Source organism: Talpa europaea (assembly GCF_964194135.1).
Source record: "Talpa europaea genome assembly, contig: HAP1_SCAFFOLD_93, whole genome shotgun sequence".
In the NCBI taxonomy this organism is placed as follows: Eukaryota; Metazoa; Chordata; class Mammalia; order Eulipotyphla; family Talpidae; genus Talpa; species Talpa europaea.
Window position 1 is genome coordinate 119,621 of NW_028168025.1, and position 21,492 is coordinate 141,112.

General features: G+C 74.1%; 1 protein-coding gene across 1 annotated transcript; it reads left to right on the forward strand.

Moving 5' to 3' along the window:
- Positions 1-12,605: 12,605 nt before the first annotated feature.
- SOX8 (SRY-box transcription factor 8) lies at positions 12,606-15,167 on the forward strand (the record flags this gene model as incomplete). Its single annotated transcript, XM_084259777.1, has 3 exons — positions 12,606-13,039; positions 13,687-13,904; positions 14,198-15,167. 3 exons carry the CDS (start codon positions 12,606-12,608, stop codon positions 14,908-14,910), a joined length of 1,365 nt encoding a protein of 454 aa, XP_084115903.1. The 3' UTR covers positions 14,911-15,167.
- Between the last annotated feature and the right edge of the window lie 6,325 nt (positions 15,168-21,492).

Sequence of the window (21,492 nt, forward strand, 5' to 3'; positions counted from 1 at the left end):
ACACACACACACACACACACGGCCTGCCCGGAGGCCAGCCGCCCAGGGAGCGCCCGGGGGCGGGCAGGGGCCGGGCAGCGTGAGGGACAGCCCTACATAGCCTCTCCCGGAGGTGGGTGCCGGGTGCGGGCGCCACTTGTCCTGGGCACGCAGAATGTCCTTCACCCCGAGCCTGCCCTCTGCTCCCCCACATCTTCCGGGGGGCCCATGAGCGGGCCAGCTTCATCCAGGCTTCCCTGGCCTTGCAGCCCTGTTCCCGGGAGCCCACCCCGAGGGCTGTCACCGGCGCTCACCCACAGGATGAGGACCTGGGCTTGGCGACTTGTGGTCTCTGGGCACCCTGCCAGGGCAGTGCAGCGGGGCCTCCTCTGGGGGGGCAGCTGACTCCCGCAGGGACCGAGGGACACCGCGACGGGCGGGAGGACAAGTGGGCCCCGCCGCCCGTGGCCTGGCGAGGACTCCGGGGGGAGGGCAGCTGACAAGGCCAGGCGACGCCGTGCGAGCAGGCGGCGAGGGTGCGGGACGCGCGGGGGCGGCGTCTTCCGTGCCACTTACCGAAAGAGTACCTGGAAAACAGAGGGGGAGGCATCTCGCGGGCCCGCCAGCAGCTCCCCTGGCCAGACCCTCAGGACCCCGGGCCACCGCGGGCGCCGCAGCTGCCGTGGCTGGGGGGACACGGCCCCACGGCGGGCGGGCGCTCTCCCGGGGCATGACCTGAGGGGACTGGGCCCAGGGGCAGGCGCCCTTCTCCCCACAGCCTCCCCCCGCAGCCGCTGCCCCGGGCCCCGGCTGGAGCTCCTCATGCGCTGGGCTATGCCTGAGGGCCCGGGGGGCGGGGGGCAGGGGGCACGGGCCCCCTCCTGGCCTGCCATGCCAGACCACGAGGCCAAAACGGGCAGCAGGTGGGGGGCAGCACAGGCCGGCCCCTGGGGGGGGGGGTTGAAGCTGAGCCTCTTCCCGCATCAGGGGCGGGAAGCCCCACCGCAGCCTAAGCTTCTGCAGATCAGCCCTTCTCCTCGGGCAGCGAGGCGCACCGGCCGACCCTCTCCTGGGGAGGGCGCCAGGGGCGAGGCCGGGGGTCCTGGGCGGCCGCCGGGCGTCTCCAGCCCTCGGGGACAGACGCGCACGTCACCGACTGACGTGCTCGGTGCCGCCAGGGCGGGAGACGGCCCCGCGGCGGGGCCAGCAGCCTGCGTCCTCCCCGGCGCGGCCACAGTGGGCAGGGGCCTCGGCCAGCAGTCAGGCGTGGTGGGGAGGCCCTGGCCAGGAGGCCTCGGGCGGCCCCACTGAGGGTACCCCGAGCCCGGGCAGCCTGCGCCTCGTCGGGCCCAGGGACAGGCGTGGGGGGCCGGGCGCACCAGGCCACGTGGGGCTGGACGGGACCTGGGTCGGGGTCCCCCTGAGGGTCGGTGCTGCCCACCTGACAAGAAGCCACCCCAGGCCTGGCAAGGGGCCCCATATCCCCAATACCGACCTTACTGGCCAGGAGTGGGGCCAGCGGGCAGCCCCGCCCCCATGGGTCGCTCCCGCCTGCACAGCCGAGCCAGCGCCCCCACACTGGCACCCCTACTCAGGTGCCTGCGCCCCAGGCCCCTCCAGACCAGGCCCTTGGGGGTGGTCGTTGGGCTGAGCGGTGCCCACGTGATGTGAGGGTGCTGGCAACCCCCCCGCCCGCCCCCCGCAGGTGAGCAGCGACTGCAGCGAGGCTTGCTAGGGCCCCCCCACTTCCAGGCACCCCACACGGCCTCACACCCCCAAGACAAGCCTGCCAGGCCTCGCCACAGGAAGCATAAGCCCCTCACCCAGCGGGCAGAGCCCCCTTCCTGGCTCCCTGGCCTCTCGGAACGAGGGCGGCCTGCCCGCCGCTTCTGACCAGGTCCCGCTCCCGGGTGGGGCTAGAGGCGCCGGCAGCCCCCCCCCCCCCCCCTGCGCAGGAGCACCTTCCCGGGGCCTCCTCTGAGCAGGCTTCCTGTCCCCGCGGGGCGCCGCTGGCCACACTTGAGAGACATTCTCCCCGCGCCCACCCTCTGGGCAGCCTGCCCCGACAGACGCCGCCCCACGCCGAGGACGGACACGAAGGGGCAGATCGTGTGGGACTCTCACTGGGGAGCCAGAAAAGAAAACCCCTTTCCTCTCCCAGGACACCCCAAAGCTATCACCCTTCATGGACACACGAGTTGGGAACCTGCCCCGCCCCACCCCCAGCCCGGCCCACCGGGTCAGTGTGTGCTGGAGTCCGTGCCCCCGCAGGCCCAGGCCCCCGCACCAGCCGCCCACAGCCCCTCCTGCGGGGGGCCACGACACTCAGGACACAGTCAGGCCCTTGATCCGAGCCCTGCGCAGCAGGCAGGGCCATGCCCAGGGAGGCCGGCAGGAGTTTTAGGGGTCCCTCCCCTACAGGGCCCCGCGCCTCGGGCGGGCAGCGGCCCTCTCACCGCCCGCAGGGCTGACCCCTGAGGGCAGCGACCTGCCGTCCCTGCTGCTCACCAGATCTGCCCCACGTTGACCAGCGAGGTGTAGAGGACCCAGAGGGTGCCCATGAGGACCATGTTGGCACAGCCGGTGACCAGGACAAAGGAGGAGATGCCCAGGCCCAGCAGCGCGAGGGCGTCCAGGTTGGTGTCCATGTGCGACCAGTCCAGCAGCCAGAGCAAGGTGGGGGCGTGGCTCAGGGCAGCCCAGGTGCCCCCGAAGTGCACCCGCAGGCTCCGCAGGTAGGCGGCGCAGGGCAGCAGCCCGCGGTCCCCGATCAGCGGCTTGTTCTGCTGGAAGGCCACCAGGAAGGCCACAACTGCGGACAAGGGGACAGGCTGGTGAGCAGGCGGGGCTGGGACACGGGTCCGGTCTGATTATGTCTGGCGCCTCGGGGGACAGCAAGGCTAGTGGGCTCCCGTGTGAGCCGCATCTCCACACACATGCACGCTGTGTGCACAGCACAGACATGCCTCTGCCGTGTGTGTGAGTCACAAGGACAGGCCACCGAGCCGGGGGCAACCCTCCCGCCCCTCCACGCACAGCGCACCGACTGCTGCGCGCAGGTGAGCTGCACCGGGCCACGCTGGCTCCCGACGGCCCGCGCCGAGCCCCGGGGGAGGAGAGGCGGGGAGGGGGCCCACAGCCAGGCTGGGGACACCCATGGACGCGCCCGGGAAACACAGTCAGGGACAGCAGGGTCCCGCAACACTGCCCACGCTTTGCCCAAAGCCACACAACATGCACTTGTAAAGCGAGTGGAAACGCATCCCAGCAGGGCTGAGACCGGCTCTTGGTTCACAGCTGCTGTCTGGAGCTTTGGGGAACATGTCCACGGCCCAAAGCAAAACCAGGATCTGCGTGTTCATAGCAGGTGAAAAGCAGAGTGAGCGGGACACAGGCACGCAGACGGAAAGGGCTCACTCATGCAGAACAGAACAACACAGCAGGACCCAAGTCTATGCCCTCCACGAGAAATCCGCACCTGACATGAAGACAGTCTCACGGCAAGAGCAGAGAGACAGCCGGGCCACAACGCACTGCCGGGGGCAGCGGGTGCGGGCACAGGGCCCGGCACTGTGGTGACGAGGGCATGACGCGTGGACACAGCCGCCCGAATGTGCACGCACCTAACAGCAAGCTCAGGTGTACCCACCGCGCCTTCAGACCGCACACGTGTATACACGGGTCCAACGGTCAGACGCATGTGGGTTTAGATGTGCGCATCAACCCGGCTCACCTGACACTCGTGATTGTCACAAGAAAGCAAGAGAGGACGCTCGGACAGCTCGAGGACACTGCCTAACGCGAAGCACACGTGACTGTCAAGTACACACGGACCATTCACTGAGACACAGCCCGCTGGAGCCAGGCGCACGTGTCAGCGAGCAGAGAAGTCCCACCGCAGAATCAGCTCCCCGCGCGAAAAGTAACTTAGAAATTGGCAACAGGGTGTAATTTGGAAATACCCGGGTCTCTGGAGATTAAACCATTTCCTTCTAAAAACCACATGGATTTAAACAGAGGACAGGCCAGCGGCGCACGAGGTTGAGCGGATCCGCCAGAGCCAGAGCGGGGAGCAGAGCAGCAGACTGACCAAGCCCATGCTGCGGGGGGCGGCGGGCGGCGGGGGGTCTGCGCGCCACGTGGGACCCTCGCCGCCGGGGATGGAGCAGCCTCACAGCGGGGTGCTCGACCTGCTGCGCCACTGGGAAGGCCCCACCAGGTATCTTTAATGGAATAAAAATTAAAGAACCACAACGTATCAAAACTTGTGGGGTGCGGCTGAAGCGGCCCTCAGGAAAACACAAGATCATGTTAGGAACTCAAATCTAAACCTTTACTCTAAAAACTCTGGAAAAAAGGACCAAATTACACATAAAAGCAGCAGGGGGGCCTCCCTGGGGGCCCAAGGGGTTAAGCACCCCGCTGCGAAGCTGTCCGCAGCCCCTGCAGCCCGAGGTCCAGCCCCAGCCCACGGCCCGGCCTCTCCTGCCCCGCTGCCCCTCGGCCGCGCCTCGGTCACTCCTCCTGTTCTGCCCCGCTCTGGCTCTGGCGGGTCCCCTCTCCCCCACACCCCTGGCCTGCACCCCAGCTCCTGGGTGCATAAATAGATCTCAAAAAAAAAAAGGCACCAGGAAAAAATTTAAAAAGTTTAAAAAGAGCAGAAATCACCGAACTCGAGAGCCGGAGGGAAGCGGAGAAAAGCACCAAGGCCGGGCCAGGCCCCGGGCGGCCACCGGCCCCGCCACCGGCCAGGCGCAGGGCCTCCGCGGGCGGACGGCGCGAACCAAGCGAACCCGTGACCCCAAGCCACGAAGCCGCGAGCGCCCCGACCGACCGCACAGGAAGCGCCGGCTGGGGAGACCCGCCAAGGCAAAGGCCTCGCAGGCGTAGCCCGCGGACACCCCGCGGACACCCCGCAGGCCCCGCGCGGCCGGGGCCCCGCGCGACCCCAGACGCCCGCCCCGCCCGGGCCCAGACCCCAGTCCCGGCCCGGGCGGCGGGACAGGCTGGGCCCGGCCCGGGGGCTGCGGGCGGGAGTCCAGGGGCGGGGGTCCCGGGGGCGGGGGTCCCGGGGGCGGGGGTCCCGGGGGCGGGGGGTCCGGGGGCGGGGGGGGCGGGGGGCGGGACGCGGACGCGGGGGGTCCGGGCGCGGGGGTCCAGGCGCGGGGGCCCGGGGGCGGGGGGTCCAGGCGCGGGGGGCCGGGGGCGGGGGGGGTCGGGGGGCGGGACGCGGGCGCGGGGGGTCCGGGCGCGGGGGGTCCAGGCGCGGGGGCCCGGGGGCGGGGGGGTCGGGGGGCGGGACGCGGGCGCGGGGGGTCCAGGCGCGGGGGGCCCGGGGGCGGGACGCGGGCGCGGGGGGTCCGGGCGCGGGGGGTCCAGGCGCGGGGGCCCGGGGGCGGGGGGGGTCGGGGGGCGGGGCGCGGCGCGGGGGGTCCAGGCGCGGGGGGCCGGGGGCGGGGGGGTCGGGGGGCGGGACGCGGGCGCGGGGGGTCCAGGCGCGGGGGGCCCGGGGGCGGGGGGGTCGGGGGGCGGGGCGCGGCGCGGGGGGTCCAGGCGCGGGGGGCCCGGGGGCGGGGGGGTCGGGGGGCGGGACGCGGGCGCGGGGGGTCCAGGCGCGGGGGGCCCGGGGGCGGGGGGGGTCGGGGGGCGGGACGCGGGCGCGGGGGGTCCGGGCGCGGGGGGTCCAGGCGCGGGGGCCCGGGGGCGGGGGGGTCGGGGGGCGGGGCGCGGCGCGGGGGGTCCAGGCGCGGGGGGCCGGGGGCGGGGGGGTCGGGGGGCGGGACGCGGGCGCGGGGGGTCCAGGCGCGGGGGGCCCGGGGGCGGGGGGGTCGGGGGGCGGGGCGCGGCGCGGGGGGTCCAGGCGCGGGGGGCCGGGGGCGGGGGGGGTCGGGGGGCGGGACGCGGGCGCGGGGGGTCCAGGCGCGGGGGGCCCGGGGGCGGGGCGCGGCGCGGGGGGCGCGCTGAGTGGGGGCGCCGGCCCCCGCGGACTCACAGTAAACGAAAGCGAGGGCCCTCAGGAGCGCGATCCTGGTCAGCCAGAAGGTGCCCGCGCGGAGGCGGGCCGGGCCGGCCGCGGGACTGCGCCCCGGCGAGGGCGGCGCCCCGAGCCCCGCGCCCGCCGCCTTCCGCCGCCTCAGCGGCCCCCGCGGGCGCCGCCATGGCCGGGCTGCAGGGCGCATGCGCGGGCGCCAGCCGGAGCCCCGCCCCCGCCCCGCCCCGCCCCGCAGCGCCCCCGCCGGCCGCGACGGGCACCGCAGCTGGACGCGCCCCGGGAGGGCGAGCGCCCCCCCCAGCCCCGCGGGGCCCGGCTCGCGGCGCGAGCGCAAAGGTCAGGGCCGCCGCGGCGCCCCGGGAATCCAGGCCGCGGACAGCCAGTCCCAGAGGCCCCTGTCCAGGCCGGCCGGGCGCGCAGCTGGGAGGCCGGCCACCGGCCGCGAGCCCAGCCAGCCCCTCTGGGGCCCCCGCCCCGAGCCCAGGTCAGCAGGGCCCCGGCAGGCAGCGCTCCCTCCGGCCTGGGCCTCCAGCTGCCCGGGAAGGATGTGCAGGGAAAAGTGGGCTGGCCACGCTCCAGCCCCGGAGTGCAGCGGGGGGCTTGGGGCGCGGCGTGGAAGCCCCGTCTGTGGAAGGGAACAGACCGTGACCTATGCAGACCCCGCGAGGACACCAGCAGCTCTGCAGCAGGAGGGCAGAGCAGCCCAGCCACTGCTCAGGAGGTGGAGGTGGAGGTGTGCCGACGGGGCAGGGGCCCGCGGCCAGGGTGGACTGCACAACCACCGGTCACTGAGTAGACCATGGGGTGCCCGGAAGTCAGCCATCAAGGCTTGTGTTTTTTTCCTTATTTATTTTTCAGCGCTCTTTACATATTGAAGACCCTATTCTAGTGCATGTGTTGCAAATGTTTATCCTGCTCCGGCTGTTTGTTTTAACTTCTGGTTCCCAGTTTTGTGACACATAAATTATTAATCAATCCCTCTGCGGTCCAATCATCAGTCCTTCTTGCATAATTATATCTTCCCCACCTGTGGTGGGAGCTCGAGGGCAGACACTGGCTCTGCCTATAAGGTTCCCCAAATCTAATTGGTTCCCCAGATCAGCCACCCCTGGAACTGCCCCAAGCTCCAGCAGCCTCCCCCGCTGCTGGGGTAACGGCATGTGTGCACCTTTCAGTGGGGTGTCTCCAAGTCTCCTGTTCCAAAAAGAGCCCTCCACTGGAGGCGGCCGTGAAGTAGGGTGCCTGCGAGACGTGACCCCAAGAGCCCCCGTGCGCAAAGGCTCGGGCCATGGGGGTGGAGGGCCAGCCCGGCCGCGTCCTGCTCCCACGAGAATGCACAGCTCCTCTCCTCCTAGCGTCCAGGTGCCTGGGAGGGCCACTGTGGCCATCTGGGGAGGGCAGGGAGACGCCAGCACCTGCGGCCCCACCCGCCCCAGCTTCCCTGGTCCATCCTGCTGCAGGAGCTGCTCAGGCAAAGGTGAGCAAGGGCTGCCCCGCTATCAGGTGTGAGCCGGGTGCTGCTCTTCAGGTGGGGACGGTCAGCACAAAGGCCCTTTGTGCTTGTTCCCCTGGCCGGGTGGCACGGCTTCCGGGCACAATGGGGCCTTGTATGAGCAGAGCAGGGCTTGTCCCACGTGCCCCCCCCACTGGCCCTGCTCGGCCCAGGGTGGGCGAGGCTCAGAGGGGTCTGCGGAGCTCACGTCCATTTCCTGGGGTCTCCCGGCGGCCCCCGGCGCAGGCTGGCTGAAGAGGGGGCCCTGGGGTTCTCAGCCATGGAGAATGAAGCCTCAGTCCTCGCTGAGGTGCAGATGTGCCCCAGAGGCGGTGCCCCAGGACTCGGGCCAGTGGCAGGGCGCGGGCAGTCTCCTGTGGACAACGGCGCCGCTCCGGGGGTCCCGGCGCCATGGAACTGTCTGCTGAAAGCTGGGGAGTCTGCGCCGCTGGGCTTCACCCAGAGAGCAGGCGCGGCCTGGTCTGGGGTGCCATCGCGGCCCTGTGCTGAGCTTGCCCCTCTCCAGGGCGCCTCCCGCCCCGAGAAGGTGGCCCAGGGCCCTTGCCCCCCAAGTCCTGTCCAGCACCTCCCATGGACCGCACAGCCAGGGTGTGGGTGCCGGGGAGAGGCCGGCCCCGGACGAAGGACAGTGGACAGGTCGGGAGGGCAGAAAGGGGTCTCCCAGGAGAGACCTGGTTCGGGACGGGCTGTCCCCTGGGCGGGCCTGCTACTGCCCCCCTGCCCCAGGCTGCAGGGGCTGGCAGGGGTCCCAGCAGCTGCGGGCCGGCTCGAGGGGGCCCACGTCGGCACCTCCCAGCTGTCCGCCCCGGCCTGGCAGCCCCGCCACCTCAGGCCAGCTGTCCCCGACGAGCATTTGCAGCTGCTCCTGGCACCCCGAGCCCGGCCCGCGGCTCACCCGCGGTCCCCGTCTTGGCATCTGTCGCAGGGGCCGGCGGGCGCCAACACCTGGCGCTCCCTCCTCTGGAGGGCGGGCAGCTCGGGCTGCTGCGCTCCGACTGCACTGGCAGGCGCGGGCCACGTGCCGGGTGTCCCGAGCCGGCCGCGGCTGCCCTGGCTAAGAGGCTGGCGTCCTGCACAGGCCCGCCCGTGTGGGGCCCGAGACTCCGGAGGCCACAGCGGCCTCCACTGCCCCTCTCGCTGGACCTCTGATGGCCCCAAACCCCAGACCCTCGGCCTCCTGCTGTTTCAGGGGGTGGGGAGGCCAAGGGATGGGTTGTTGCCCTGGACCTTGTCCTCCTGGGTCCCTCGCTGGCCACGAGGACGGGTCCAGGCCACTTGATTCCAAAAGGGGTGGGTCCCTGCTGCCCTCGGAGGCGTGTCCGGGCGTGCGCCGAGGAGGCTGGACAGCGGGGGTGAGCTCATGGGGGCTGCGCTCACCCCAACCGCCTCACATAGGCCTGCAGACCCCTCGGCTGCCCAAATGGACTGGACTGGCCCAGGTTAAAGGCCCATGACCTCGCAGTGCCCCTTCCTGGCACTGCAGTGCCTCCTGGGGCGCAGGCTGGGCCCGCCCGGCTCCTGGGCCCTCAGACCAAGGCGGCCGACCCCACACCCCTGCCGGGGGGCCAGACTGGCGCCTTCCAGGGTCCCGCTGCTGGGCCTGCAGCGGCCGCCCCTGCCAGCGGCTTCCTCGAGTTCGCCTCTTGGGAAACCAGGCCCTCACGCCAGGGCTTGGTCATTGCAGGGAGCGGCGGCGGCAGCTTAGCCGCCTGGGGCTGGGCCTCTGTCCCAGGCCGAGCGCCGAGCCCGGTGAGGCTTTGGCAGGAGCGCCTGACCCAGCATCCCCCAGGCTGGCAGGGGAGAGGCAGGGGCAGAGCCCAGCACCGAGGGCGAGGATGGACGCTCCCGAGCGGACACCAGGCAACAAGGGCAGCAGCGGGCCCGGCGGAGCCCTTGCCTATGGAGAGCTGAGGGGGGCTGCAGCCAGGGCCAGCGCCCAGTCCATCAGGGGGTGGGTGGGTCCGGCTGCTGCGGCTCCTGGGACTCCTCTGGGAAGGACCCCTCTAGAGGCCGCTGGGCCGGGGAGGTTGTCTTTACAGAGCCGCTGCCAGCGCAGTCGCTGCTGGCTCCTGGGCATCTGGCCCTGCCAGGCCAGCCAGGAATTAAAAGCAGCAATTAATCTCTGAGGCCGCGCAGGGTCCCCAGAGCGTGAGCAGCGTTGCTTCCAGAGGCCAGGCCAGGGCCTCAGGCACACACGCCCAGGACGCCTGCCTCCCGAGCGGCCCCAGCCCCAGCGCCTTTCTCTCAAAGACGGCCAAATGGGGCACTGCCGCCCGGACCACCCACCAGGCGGGCAGGTGGGCCAGGACGGATGGCAGGGCTGGCGCAGGGGCACGGGAGAGCCTCCCCACGGACACTCGCCCCAGCAGCCCCGCCCGCCCGCCGTGTCCGTGCAGCACACGCCCGCGCTGCCCACTGGCCCCGGGAGCCAAGGCTGGGGGGTGCTGAGGACCCGGCGTCCTCCAGGCCTGCCCTGGCTAGTGGGGCACAGGGCACCACCGCACGCCCCCCCCCCACAGGTGCCGACAGCAGCTGTCCACGCCCAGAGCTGGAGGTCCAGGGCCCCTGGTCCAAGGGGGCCAGTCGGGTTGTCTCCCTGAAACCCCCGAGCTCGCCAGGTGAAGGTGGGGTGCGCGCTGGGCGGGCAGGGGCTTGGGGAGGGGCAGACAGGCGCGCCTAGTCCCCGACGGGGGGCAGGGCGGGCCGAGAGGCAGCTCGGGTGCCGGCGGCCCGGGTGCGGTGGCCTCGCCTGTGCTGTTGGCTGCCACGGGGCCCTCGCCTGTGCCTCCCCGGGGGGTGCGCTTTCCCGGCGCGGGTAGGACGCTCAGGTCTCGGCTTCACCAGCGACGCCTCCAAGCTGCCTCTCCAGCCCGACCCCCGCACTCCTCCCTGTGTCCGGCCCCCCAGCCCCCAGCTCTGCACTCTTGCAGCACCTCTGGGGAGCTGATCAGCACCCTGGCCATTTTAGAGGTGCTCAAGATGGCGGGGCGCTTTGGGGGCACCTCGGGGCCAGTGCATGTGCCATCCGCCCGCCCCGCCGCCTGCAGATACAGAGCGGACGCCCCCCAGCACCTGCCAGTCTGCGAGGGGCCTGCGGGGCAGCAGGAGGGCGGGCGTGGCCAGCCCCCAGGGCCCTGCTGCCTCTCCCTCCACGGCTGCCAGTGGTCCCCTTCCCGCCCCAGGGGCTCCGGACAGGCTGTGCACGCCCCCCAGGGCGTGGGGGGACCCGGCTGTGTCCCCTGCAGAGCAGAGCCTCGGGCGCCCCGGGTGTTTTGGGGTCTGCTCCCCCAGGGGCGGGGTGGTCCGCCAGGCCTGTCATCCCCCACCCCCTCTAACCTCCTGCTTCCACTGCAGGGCCCGTGGGGCAGCCCCACTTGGCCTTCCCTCAGCAGCCCCCCACTGCAGAGGGCTGAGCGGGCAGGAGGCCACCCCAGACGGCCCTGCAGGGGGCACAGCTCCCTTCCCAGCGGGGCGGCCCGGTGCGGCTCAGGGCAGGCTCCCCAGGGCAGCAGGCGGTCACTCACCTGGGACAGGGGCTTGGCGGGTGCGGCTGCTGGCAGGAGGCAGGCCCTGGGCACTGCCCCTCCCTCCTCGGCCCGCGTGTCCCCACTGGGGCTGTGGGTTGGGAGCCCCGCCCCCCTCCGTCGGGAGACCTGCTCCCCAGACGGCGGGTGGGGTCCCTCCGGGAGGTTAGCTTAGAGCCTGGAGAGAAGCGGGACAGGGGGGCGCGCCGTGGCCCGCGGCGCGAGGGGAGACGCTTCCCCGGACTTGCCGCCCGAAACTGTCTGGGACAGGCCGGCAGATCTCACTGGCCGGGTGGACGTCGGCGGGGGTGGGGGGCTCTTGGGGGCCGGGGGGGCTCTTGGGGGTCGGGGGGGGCTCATGGGGAGCCTGGCGCGCTGGGAGCAGGTCGCGCGCCGCAGGCCTGGGGGCGGCCACAACCCGGCGCTGCGGAGAGGCTCGCGAGGCCAGTCCGGCCTCCGACGGCGCTGGCTGGAGAATCTGAGACGCCTTCGGGGAGCGCCGGGCTCGAGGCCAACTCGCGGAGGCGGCCTCGGGCGGGGACTCGGATCCGCGGCTCGCGCTCGCCCCGGGGGAACCGTCCCCCAGCCGACCCCGCGCCCCCACCTCCTCGCGGGCGCGCCCGCCTCCCCGCTGCGGGCGCCGGAGCGGCCTCGGCCTCCGCCGGACCACCCAGGGCCCCCCCCCCGGCGGGGCCCCCCGCGGCCCCCCACGCCGGGGTCACCCCGGGAAGGCCCCGGCCCCCCGCGTCCGTCCGGCCACGCCCTCCGCCCGGCCGCCTCGGGTCGCCGCAGCCAGCCGGCCCAGGCCCCGCCCGGGGACCGCGCCCCCGCGCCCCCCGCGCCCCCGCCGCCCTCGCGCCCCGCGGCTCGCGCGCCCCGACGGGGCGGGAGGACGGCGGCCCCAGCTCCGGCCGCGCCCGGCGCCCGTTACCTGACGAGCGCACCGGCGGCGCCGGCACGTCGCGCGGGGCTCGCGGGCGGGGAGCCGGGGTGGGGGCCGACCCTCTCCGGGCCGCGGGCGGGCAGCGCTGACCCTGGGCTGCGGGCGAGGAGTTTGGGGCTCGCGACGGGCCGGTCGGGGGCGGCCCTGGGGACCCGCCTCCCGCGGGGCGCGCCGCCCGGGCGAGGCGGCGGGAGCGGCCGGGGGCCCGCAGAGGGAGCGCACGGCGCCCGGGGCGCCCCAGGTGCGCCCCGCCTCTCGGTGTCCGGCCCCCGCTTCCGGCCGCCTCGCCCGAGCAGCGCCGCGGCGCTGAGGCCGGCGGGGGGCGGCCCGAGCCCCGTCCCCGCCGCGGGGCGCGCCGGCCCACGTGGTGCGGCGCCGGGCGGGGCGCGGGGCGCGGGGCGCGGCGGGCGCGCGGGGCGCTCCCGGGGCGGGGCGGGGCGGGGCGGGGCGGGGCGGCTCCGCCCCCGGGGGCCCGGGGCGCGGGCCGGCCAATCGCGAGCCGGGCGGCGGGCGGAGCCTCGCGGCCGCCCCTTAAAGAAACTTGTTGCGGGTCCCCCGCCGGGACCCGGGCGGCGGCGGCGGCGGCCACGGATCGGTGCCCGCGCGGCGACCCCGGGCCCCAGAGCGGCCGGCGCGGTCGGAGCGCCCGGCCCGATGCTGGACATGAGCGCGCCGCGCGCCCCGCCGCCCCGCAGCCCGGCCGGCGCCGCCCGCCCCGCGGCGCACGTGGGGGACTCGGACTCGGACGCGCCGCCGTCGCCGGCCGCCCCGGAGGGCCCGGGCCGCGCGGGGGGCGCGGGGGCCGCGGGGGGCGCGGGGGGCGCGGGGGGCGCGGGGGCCGGCGCGGCGGCGGACGAGCGCTTCCCCGCCTGCATCCGCGACGCGGTGTCGCAGGTGCTCCGGGGCTACGACTGGAGCCTGGTGCCCGTGCCCGTGCGCGGCGGCGGCGCGCTCAAGGCCCAGCCGCACGTGAAGCGGCCCATGAACGCCTTCATGGTGTGGGCGCAGGCGGCGCGCCGCAAGCTGGCGGACCAGTACCCGCACCTGCACAACGCCGAGCTCAGCAAGACGCTGGGCAAGCTGTGGCGGTGAGTGGCCGGCGCGGGGGGCCGGGAGCCCGAGGGGCCGCCGCCGCCGCCTCCCGCCGGGCGCGCTGCCCGCGCCGCACCCGCGGCCCCGGGGCGGGCGGGCCAGGGCGCGGGACCGCGGCCCGGGGGCCCAGGCGCGGGGCAGCCCCGTTCCCCGGAGGTGGCCGCGCCCCGGACCGGCCCGCCGCGCCCGGCCCCGCCCGCGCGGACGAGCTGGCGAGGGCTGGGGGCCGGGAAGCCCGGGCACCTCCCGGCACGAGCGCGCGCGGCGACCGCGGCCCGCGGGCGCTGAGGCTGGTCCGGGCAGGGCCGGCGCCGCCGGGGGCTCTGCCTGCTCTGCAGGGGCGGGCTGGGGCGCGGGCCTCGGGGGGCAGCCGGGGCGCCCGCTCCGCCCCGCAGCCCAGGCGGGCGGCGGCCCCGTCCTGCGGGCGCCCCAGGGCCCTGCCCGAGGGCCCGGACCCCGCGCCCGGGAAGGCTTTTGCGCACGTGCTTCTCGCCGGCCCGGCTCCTCCCCGCCGGCCTCCGAAGCCCGGAGCGGGGCCTCAGCGCGGGCGGGCGGGGGGCGGGACCCGGGCTGGGGAGCCGAGGCGGGCGCGCGGGGCGCAGGGGTCCCCGCCCGCGGGAGCCGACCTGGGCCCTCCCCGCAGCCTGCTGAGCGAGAGCGAGAAGCGGCCCTTCGTGGAGGAGGCCGAGCGGCTGCGGCTCCAGCACAAGAAGGACCACCCGGACTACAAGTACCAGCCGCGCCGCCGGAAGGGCGCCAGGGCCGGCCAGGGCGACGCAGACCCGGGCGCCGAGCCGGGCCACCCGCCGAGCAAGCCGGAGGGGCCCCTGGGGGACGCGCCCCTGCAGGGTGACCGCGCAGGTGGGCCCCGCGGCGGGGGGGGGGCGGGGGCCGGGGCGCCCGGGGGGCTCGGGCTGGCCGGCCGGACACGCTCCTGCCGCGCCAGGGCCGGGCTGGCCGCCCCCGGGGGGCGCGGGGCTGGGTGGGCTGCCGCCCCCGCGCGCCGGGCCGGCCGGGCCTCCCGCGCCCCTGGGAACCGGGGAACAAAAAGCCGTTGATGCCGCCGCGGCCTCCGGCGCTGCCCCGGCCCGGCCCGCAGAGCCGCGCCCGCCGGCCACAGAGGGGGCATTCATGCCGGACGCGCCCGTCCCCAGGGCAGACCCACGGGCCTCCCACCCCGCCCGCCACCCCCAAGACGGAGCTGCACCCCGGGGCCAAGCTCGAGCCGAAGCCGGAGGGGCGCCGCCTGCTGGACAGCGGGCGCCACAACATCGACTTCAGCAACGTGGACATCTCGGAGCTGAGCAGCGAGGTCATGGGCGCCATGGACGCCTTCGACGTCCACGAGTTCGACCAGTACCTGCCCCTCAGCGGCCACGCGGCCCTGCCCGCCGAGCCCGGCCAGGCGGCCAGCGGGTCCTACGGGGCCGCCGGCGCCTGCTCGCACGCCGGGGCCTCCCCGCTGTGGGCGCACAAGGGCGCCCCGGCGGCCTCCGCGTCCCCCGCCGAGGGGGCGCCCCCGCGGCCGCACATCAAGACGGAGCAGCTGAGCCCCGGCCACTACGGCGACCAGGCGCGCGGCTCCCCCGGCCGCGCCGACCCGGGCTCCTACGGCGGCCAGCTCGGCGGGGCCACCCCCGGCGGGGCCGCCTTGGCCAGCCCGCCCTGCGACTACGCCGACCTGCAGGCCCCCGGCTACTACAGCCCGTACCCCGGCTACCCGCCCAGCCTCTACCAGCACCCCTACTTCCACTCGTCCCGCCGGCCCTACCCCTCACCCCTGCTCGGCAGCCTGTCCCTGCCGCCCGCCCACAGCCCCTCCGGCTCCTGGGACCAGCCGGTGTACACCACGCTGACCCGGCCCTGAGGCCGCCGCTGCCCGGCCACTCCCGGCCCAGGCGGCAGAGCAGGAGGCCGAGCCCGGAGGCCGAGCCCGGAGCCCGGCCTCGGCCGCAGCCTTCCCCGGCACCCCCGCCCGCTGGCCCCCACCGCTCGGGGGCAGGGGGGCTGGCCTCGGCGCCTCCTCCTCCAGGCCGGCCTCCGGCTGGACAGGGCAGCCACGGCCCAGAGGACAAAGGGGGGGGCCCTGCGGTCTCGGGGACGCTGCCCGATGCCCGGCGGGGTCGGGCCGGCCTTGGGGCGGGCCCTGCGGCGGCGGCCTCCAAGCGAGGTTCAGTTGTGATTAACACGTCCCTTTATTTTATTTTTTTAACTTTTATATTTGAAGCTTAAACGTGTTTGATTTGTTTTGAAAGCTGTTGAAATGTATTTATGTTCCGTGTTATGTTATCTTTAATAATGAAGTGATTTGTACAGAGAGTAGAATTAAGATGGAATGGAAGCTGGGCGGGCCCCGCCCCTTCGGAGGCGCTGCAGGGTGGGGGCCGGGGGTCTGCCCGGCGGGGAGCCCAGGCAGGGCTGCGGAGGTCGGGCACCAAGTCCCCCCGTCCCCGCCCGGCCAAGCTGGCGCGCGCCGCCCAAACCTCCCCGCCCCCCGCGACCAGGCCTCCGCGGGCCCCGCCCGCAGGGTGCCCCCGCCGCCGCCCCGCGGACACCGTGCCTTTAAACCTTGTACGTTTGCGACGTCTGAGCAATCGCTTCTTTTTACTTTTTCTACTTTTCCTACCTTTTTCTAGAAAAGCTCCTGTGGGGGCCGGGGGCGGGGAGCAGCAAACCCGGCCCCGCGACCTGTTTCCCGGCGTTGCGCTCCGGCTCCCGCCGCCTCTGGCCGAGCAGGGCCGCCCGTGCAGGCTCCTCTGGTGACATTAAAGCGCCTTCCACCTACTCGGCTGGTGTGCTGCCTCCGGAGCCGCGCGCGGGGGTGCCCGGACGCCCTCGCCTGGCCGCACGCCCTCGCCCGCCGTGTCTGCGTCACGCCACCCCCCGGGAGCCCCAGGAAGCCAGACCGGGGTCTTCCCCGCCCCGGGGCTCCTCAGCAGGCAGAACGGGTGCAGATGGGCCGGACCCAGGCCGGGGCTCCCTCCCAGAGCGTGTCTGGGTGGCTGACGGCATTTTCCGGGCCCTGGCGCGGGGCCAGCGGCAGCGGGATGAAAGCTGCCCCGCAGAAGCCGGGCTGGGCCGTCTGATTGGCGGAAAGTGTTTCCAGGGAGAAGCGGTTGTGGAGGTGACAGCAAATGAGGGGCAGCCTCCCCCAGCTGGCCTCCCGCTCGGCCGGTGCGGGGCCCTGGGCAGGCGCCACCTCTGGGCGGGCGGGGCGGGCCCGGGGGAGGGCCAGGGCTCGGAGACCAGGCTGGGGCAGCTGCCTGTGCAGCTCTGACGGGGTCCCTGGCCTGCCGGGCCGCCCGCATGGCTGCCGTCCAGCCCGCCCTCTCGCCACGCTGGGAGCCCAGGCCGGGCCTGCCAAGGCCACCTCTGGGAGGAGCTGCCAGATGTCCCGGGGCCCGTGGCTGAGCTCGAGGCGCGCCCGATTCACAGATGCCCGCGCGGCCCTTGCGGCCACCGCCTTCCCAGGCCAGCCCGGCGCGTCCTGTGTGTGGCGGGGGCGCCCAGGCCCACGCGGCCCTCCCAGTGCTTGCTCCGGCACCCGAAGCCAGGGCCCCAGGAAGGGGAGGCAGCTGCCCCGTGTCTGCGGGATCCAGCCAGGCTCCCCTGGGCTGGCGCTGCAGCTTTGCATGGACGGGGGCTCCTGCGTGCCAGCTCCCGGGCCGGCCTCCCTCCGCCCCACGCTGGGCGAACCTCCTGGGCCTGCAGCAGGGACTTCGGGGGGCAGGGACAGCCCCCTCCCGGAGCTCCCACCCCTGCCTGGCCTGAGGCTGAAAGACGTTGCTCCCTGCGGCCCTCCTGGGGTCCCTCGCCTCTGGCTCCTGATAACCCCAGAGCATCCTCAGGCACCAGAGGCTGAGCCTGTGCCGGAGGCCCCGCTCGGGCAGCGGGGAGCGGCCCTGGGGCTGGCCTGGACCCGGCTGGCTTGGGGGCTCCCTGCGACATTATTCCCGGAGCCAACCGCCGCCTGCCCCAGCTCAGGGCACCTGGCCTGTGCCCGAGAAGGTCCTCACCTCTCATGGCTGTCCCAGATAGACCCTTCCCCACTGGCCAGGCCGGCTGGAGAGGCAGGGGCGGGCGGCTGCGGGGCCTGGGGAGGCTCCGGGCTGGGGGCCTCGGCGGCCTGAGGGCCAGCATCGCGTCTGGCCCTCTGCGGCGCTTCAGGCCGGGACAGACCCCGCCCCAGCCCTCCCCGAGGGGCCGTCTCCGTGGCCCGCACGGTCACCAGACTGTGGGGCTGCGGCCTGGTGTGGGCTGGGGCGCGATGACCCTGAGGGCGGGTCCTGTCTGGGCCACAGCGTGGCGGGTGCCTCAGACATGGCGCAGGCCCTGTCAGCAGGGAGCGCCTGGCCAGGCTCCCCCTGCAGAGAAAACTCACAGTGGACGCGGCCCCAGCCCAGACCAGGGCCCTCCGGGACAGGAGGCCGCAGCCCGCTCCTGACGCCCTGGGGCCCGCCCTCAGCCGGCCTCCAGCCTCTGGCCAGTGCCATACCCGGAGCTGCAGGCTGTTCGGGGGAGCCCAGGTAGGGGCCACACTGGGACTGGCCACTGCGCGGGGGCCACGCCTGGTGTCCGTGGGGCCCGGGCCCACTCCTGGCTTTGGGCTTTCCTGGGACTGGACACTGCAGGCTGCCAGGAAATCAGGGCTGGTTTCGCATGGACGCCTGGAAGCCACCACCGTGCCCAGTGCATGCCCAGCATGTGCCCAGCGTGTGTCCAGCACGTGTCCAGCGGGAAGCTGGGGCGGACTTGGCGCTTTCTTGGCTCTTCTGCTGAGCCCCACACCTTGCAGGCGAGAAGATGGTGGCCGGGCGGCTAGGCCCCCGCGCCCCGCCCGCAAGGCAGGTCTGAGCCCCCTGCACCCCGTCCGTGGCTCCCAGGCAGGAGGGGGGCCGGCCTGTGGCCAGAGCTTGGGAGCTGCCACTTGATGGCTCCGTGCCTCAGTGTCCCCATGAACCTGGGACGTCGGCAGATGTGCTGGCAGCCCTGGGGCTGTGCTGGGGTGGCCGCGGCCACAGGGGCAGCGCGTGACGGGTGCTGCCGGCCCAGCCCGGGGCCTCTCCTCGCCCCTGCCCAGCCACAGGCCCCCCGGCCCGCCTCGGCCTCTCTGCCCGCACAGGGCTGGACCGGTCGGGGGCCTGAGTGCAGCGGCCGCCCCGAGCTTGCCGGCCCAGCGCGGGCCTGGAAGGGGTTAAGGGCCCGGCCCGCAGGGGAGGGCGCCTGCGTTCTAATGAGTCATTACTGCCGGGGAGACCTTTGTCTTCCTTTCCCCCGCGCTCGATAAAAGAATTAATTAGACAGAAAATGGCAGGGCGAGGGCCGCCGCGGGTGGGGGGCCGGGTGGCCCGGTGGGGGGGCCCGCGGGTGGTAACGGCCGGTGCTTTGCGTGCGGGGCCAGCCCTCGTGTGGCTGGCTGTGGGCGCTGCCCTCTGGGCACCAGCCCCGAGCGCAGACACGGCGGCCGCGCTGCGAGGGGACACGGGCGGTGCCCGGCCCTGGCTCCAGTCCCTGCCGGCCGAGGCCACCGAGGGGCGCCGCTGTGGGAGCGGAGGAGGCCGGCAGAGCCGGGAGCAGGTGGGGGCGGCGGCCTCGGAAGGGGGCGGGGGCCTGAGCCCCAGAAGAGTCCCCCCGCGGCCCGCGCGCTCACCCGGCTGCCATGGTTATGGAGACGTCACGGGAGGAAGTGCCGCCCCCGGCCCGCCCACCCGGAGAGGCGGCTCCGAGGGGGGCAAGAGCGAGCTGCAGGGGCTCACCAGCGGGCTGCCACCGCTAGGGATGGGGTGGCAGGGGGCGGAAGCGAGGGGCGGCCAGAGCTGGCGGGCAGCGAGGGTGTGGGCGCCGGCCCCAGCCCTGGGGCCCTCAGCCCTGCGGCGCATCTCAGCGCTGGCCCGTCCTCCCCGGGGGCCCCACCGGCCGTGGGGCGTGTCCCGGGTGCTGCTCCCAGGGCTGCAGATGCGTGACCCCAACACGAGAGCGCCCCTCTCCTGCCCCAGCCCTGGGGCCCTCATCCTTCTGGGGGAGGGCGCGGCCCTCGGAGCCCCAGAGCCCTTCATTCTCTGAGACAGGCATCTAGGCAGGCCAGAGCTCCCCGGGCTTGGGCCTGGGCAGAGCAGGAGCCCCTCACGCAGGGCCCAGCAGGGCAAATCCTGCAGCCTCAGTGGCCACTGCAACCTGGGGGATAGAGGGGTCTGCTGGTCAGAGTGGGTGCTGGACCCACACCACTGAAGGGCACTGAGTGCAGGGCAAGGCTCACGTGGGCACGGTGTCTGGGGGCTGGGGCTGAGGCTGAGCTCGCCCTCCGTCCAGGCTTCTCCATCCCTCCGTCCTCCCCGCGCCCCCCCTCACATCCCTCCATCCACCACCCGCCCCACAGCTCTGCCCGCCCAGCCACTCACCCTGTGCCTCCTCCTCACCCCACCTGCCCCCCTGCCCCCCCGCAACCACCAGGCACCAGGAACCAGGACTCTAGAGGAGGAGACTGGCCCTGCCTCCTTGATCCACACTCACCAGGACAGATGCGGGGACAGGCCTGTGCTGGCATCCCCCAAGGGCCCCGGGGTGTCTCCCGGAGGCTAGTCTCAGGCTGGACAGTGTGTGCCCGTCCCTGCCCACCGCGGGCCCTGGCACCTGGGCCCACCGGCTCTCCCTGCCTATGTGTGAGCAGGGCCGGCCAGCCAGGCTGAGGGGAAGAGCCACCAGGTGGTGTCCAGGCAGCCACACCCAGAGCCCCAGGCTGGGTGAGTACCGGACACCCTGCACCCGAGTTTGCCCAGGCCTCTTGCTGAAGGTCACACCTTGGAGGCTGCTCGCCGGGCCGCCCCACACACCATCTTCCCTGTGGTGGGGGAGGGTGGCCAGGGGCAGGGCAGCCCCACCCCACATGGCAGCGCCCTCGCCCCTGCGGCCTTACGAGCTCAGCAAGGGCAGGGGCCACGCCTGGGGTCACCTTCACCCCCAACCAGGGCACCCAACAGACGAGCAGGTGGCCTGTGGGGGAGGGGCAAGGCAGGACATGCCACCCAGGGAGTCCACTGCGGCCTCCCTGGGTGGGCAGGTGGGCGCCAGGGCCAGGCCGCTGTCTGCTGTCGGGTGCAGGGGTAGCTCATCCCAGGGAGCGTGGGGCAGCTGCTGCCCGGAGACCCCGGCCAGCCCCCACGGAACCCCCAGCTGCTGGGGGTGTGTCAGGACAGGCTGGGCACCTTTGGGCCACTGTCAGGCTATGGGGCAGCGACCACTGGGTACTGTGTTGTCCAGCGTCTAGGTGGCCCCCACCCCCAAAGTCAAGCCGGGCCAGAACACCCCAGAACCCAGGGCTCCTGTGGGGAGGCCCCCCCGGACCCAGCAAGCAGAGTATCCTGAGTCAGCAGGCAGTGCCTGCTTCTGGGGGGCAGGAGGCCCTGCCCAGCCACCTGCACGGGGGCTCTGGGGGCGGCTGGGCACTGTCTGTCCTGGGGCTGGCCTGCCCTGGCCTCTGGCTGGCGGGCACCCTGAGAAGTGGCAGGTGCCCTTGGGCCGTGCTGGCTGCAGGCCGGGGGCGGTGGGGCAGCCCTGAGCAGACCCGGGCACACCTCCTCCCCAAGCCCAGTGGGCAGCAGGGGGTGCCGCAGGCGGGCGCGGTCGCCTGGGTGACGGGTGGGCGTCCTCTCTGTCTGGCAGAGCCGCCGGCTCAGCTCCTGTGGAAAGGAGACAAATCACAACTCACTTTTCGGTGGGGTCGTGGGCCCCCGCCCTGCTTCCCGCTCCGCGCATCCCGGGTGTGAGCTGGGGGGGCCAGCCCGCGCCCCGTCACCTGTTCCTCCATTTGCAGCTAAGTCAGCAGGCGTGGGCGGGGCGGGCGCGGCAGATCCGGAGCGTGGGCGCTCGTCACGAAACAGCCCAGGAGGCTCATCTGCACGGAGGCCCCCAGAGAGCCCACGAACCCCCTTCCCGCTGAGGCGCTGATGCTGGAGTCTGCAGCACGCGCCGCGCCCCAGTGCTGGCTCCGCCGGGCATGCCCAGGCCCCTCCCGTGGGTCGGGGGGCTCAAAATCTCTCTGCTCCTCAAAACGGGCACCCAGTGCTCCCCGCCTGGGCCCGCAGGGCCAGTGGCCAGCACGAGCCACCTCCGGGGCGGGAGCACGGGCACCAGCCACGAGGCGGAGGAGCCACAGAGCCAGCACCGGGGGGCGGGGATGAAGCCGGGCCATGCTGAGGCCGGCGGCCCCGGGACCGGCCAGGAAGCTGGGTGGGCCCCCAGCCCCCACAGCCAGGATGGGGGCTCACCCTGGGGCACACGCACGGGCCCCGCGGCTCTGGAGGGGAGATCTGCAGCAGCTGCATGTGGGGGCTGGCTCCGGGGGCCGGGCTGGCCGGGCCGTCCAGGCCAGGGGGTGGGAGGGAGACACGTGGTGGGCGCGGCGCAGGTCAAAGGCCCCGGCCCAGATGGGCAAGGGCAGGGCTCTGCCCCA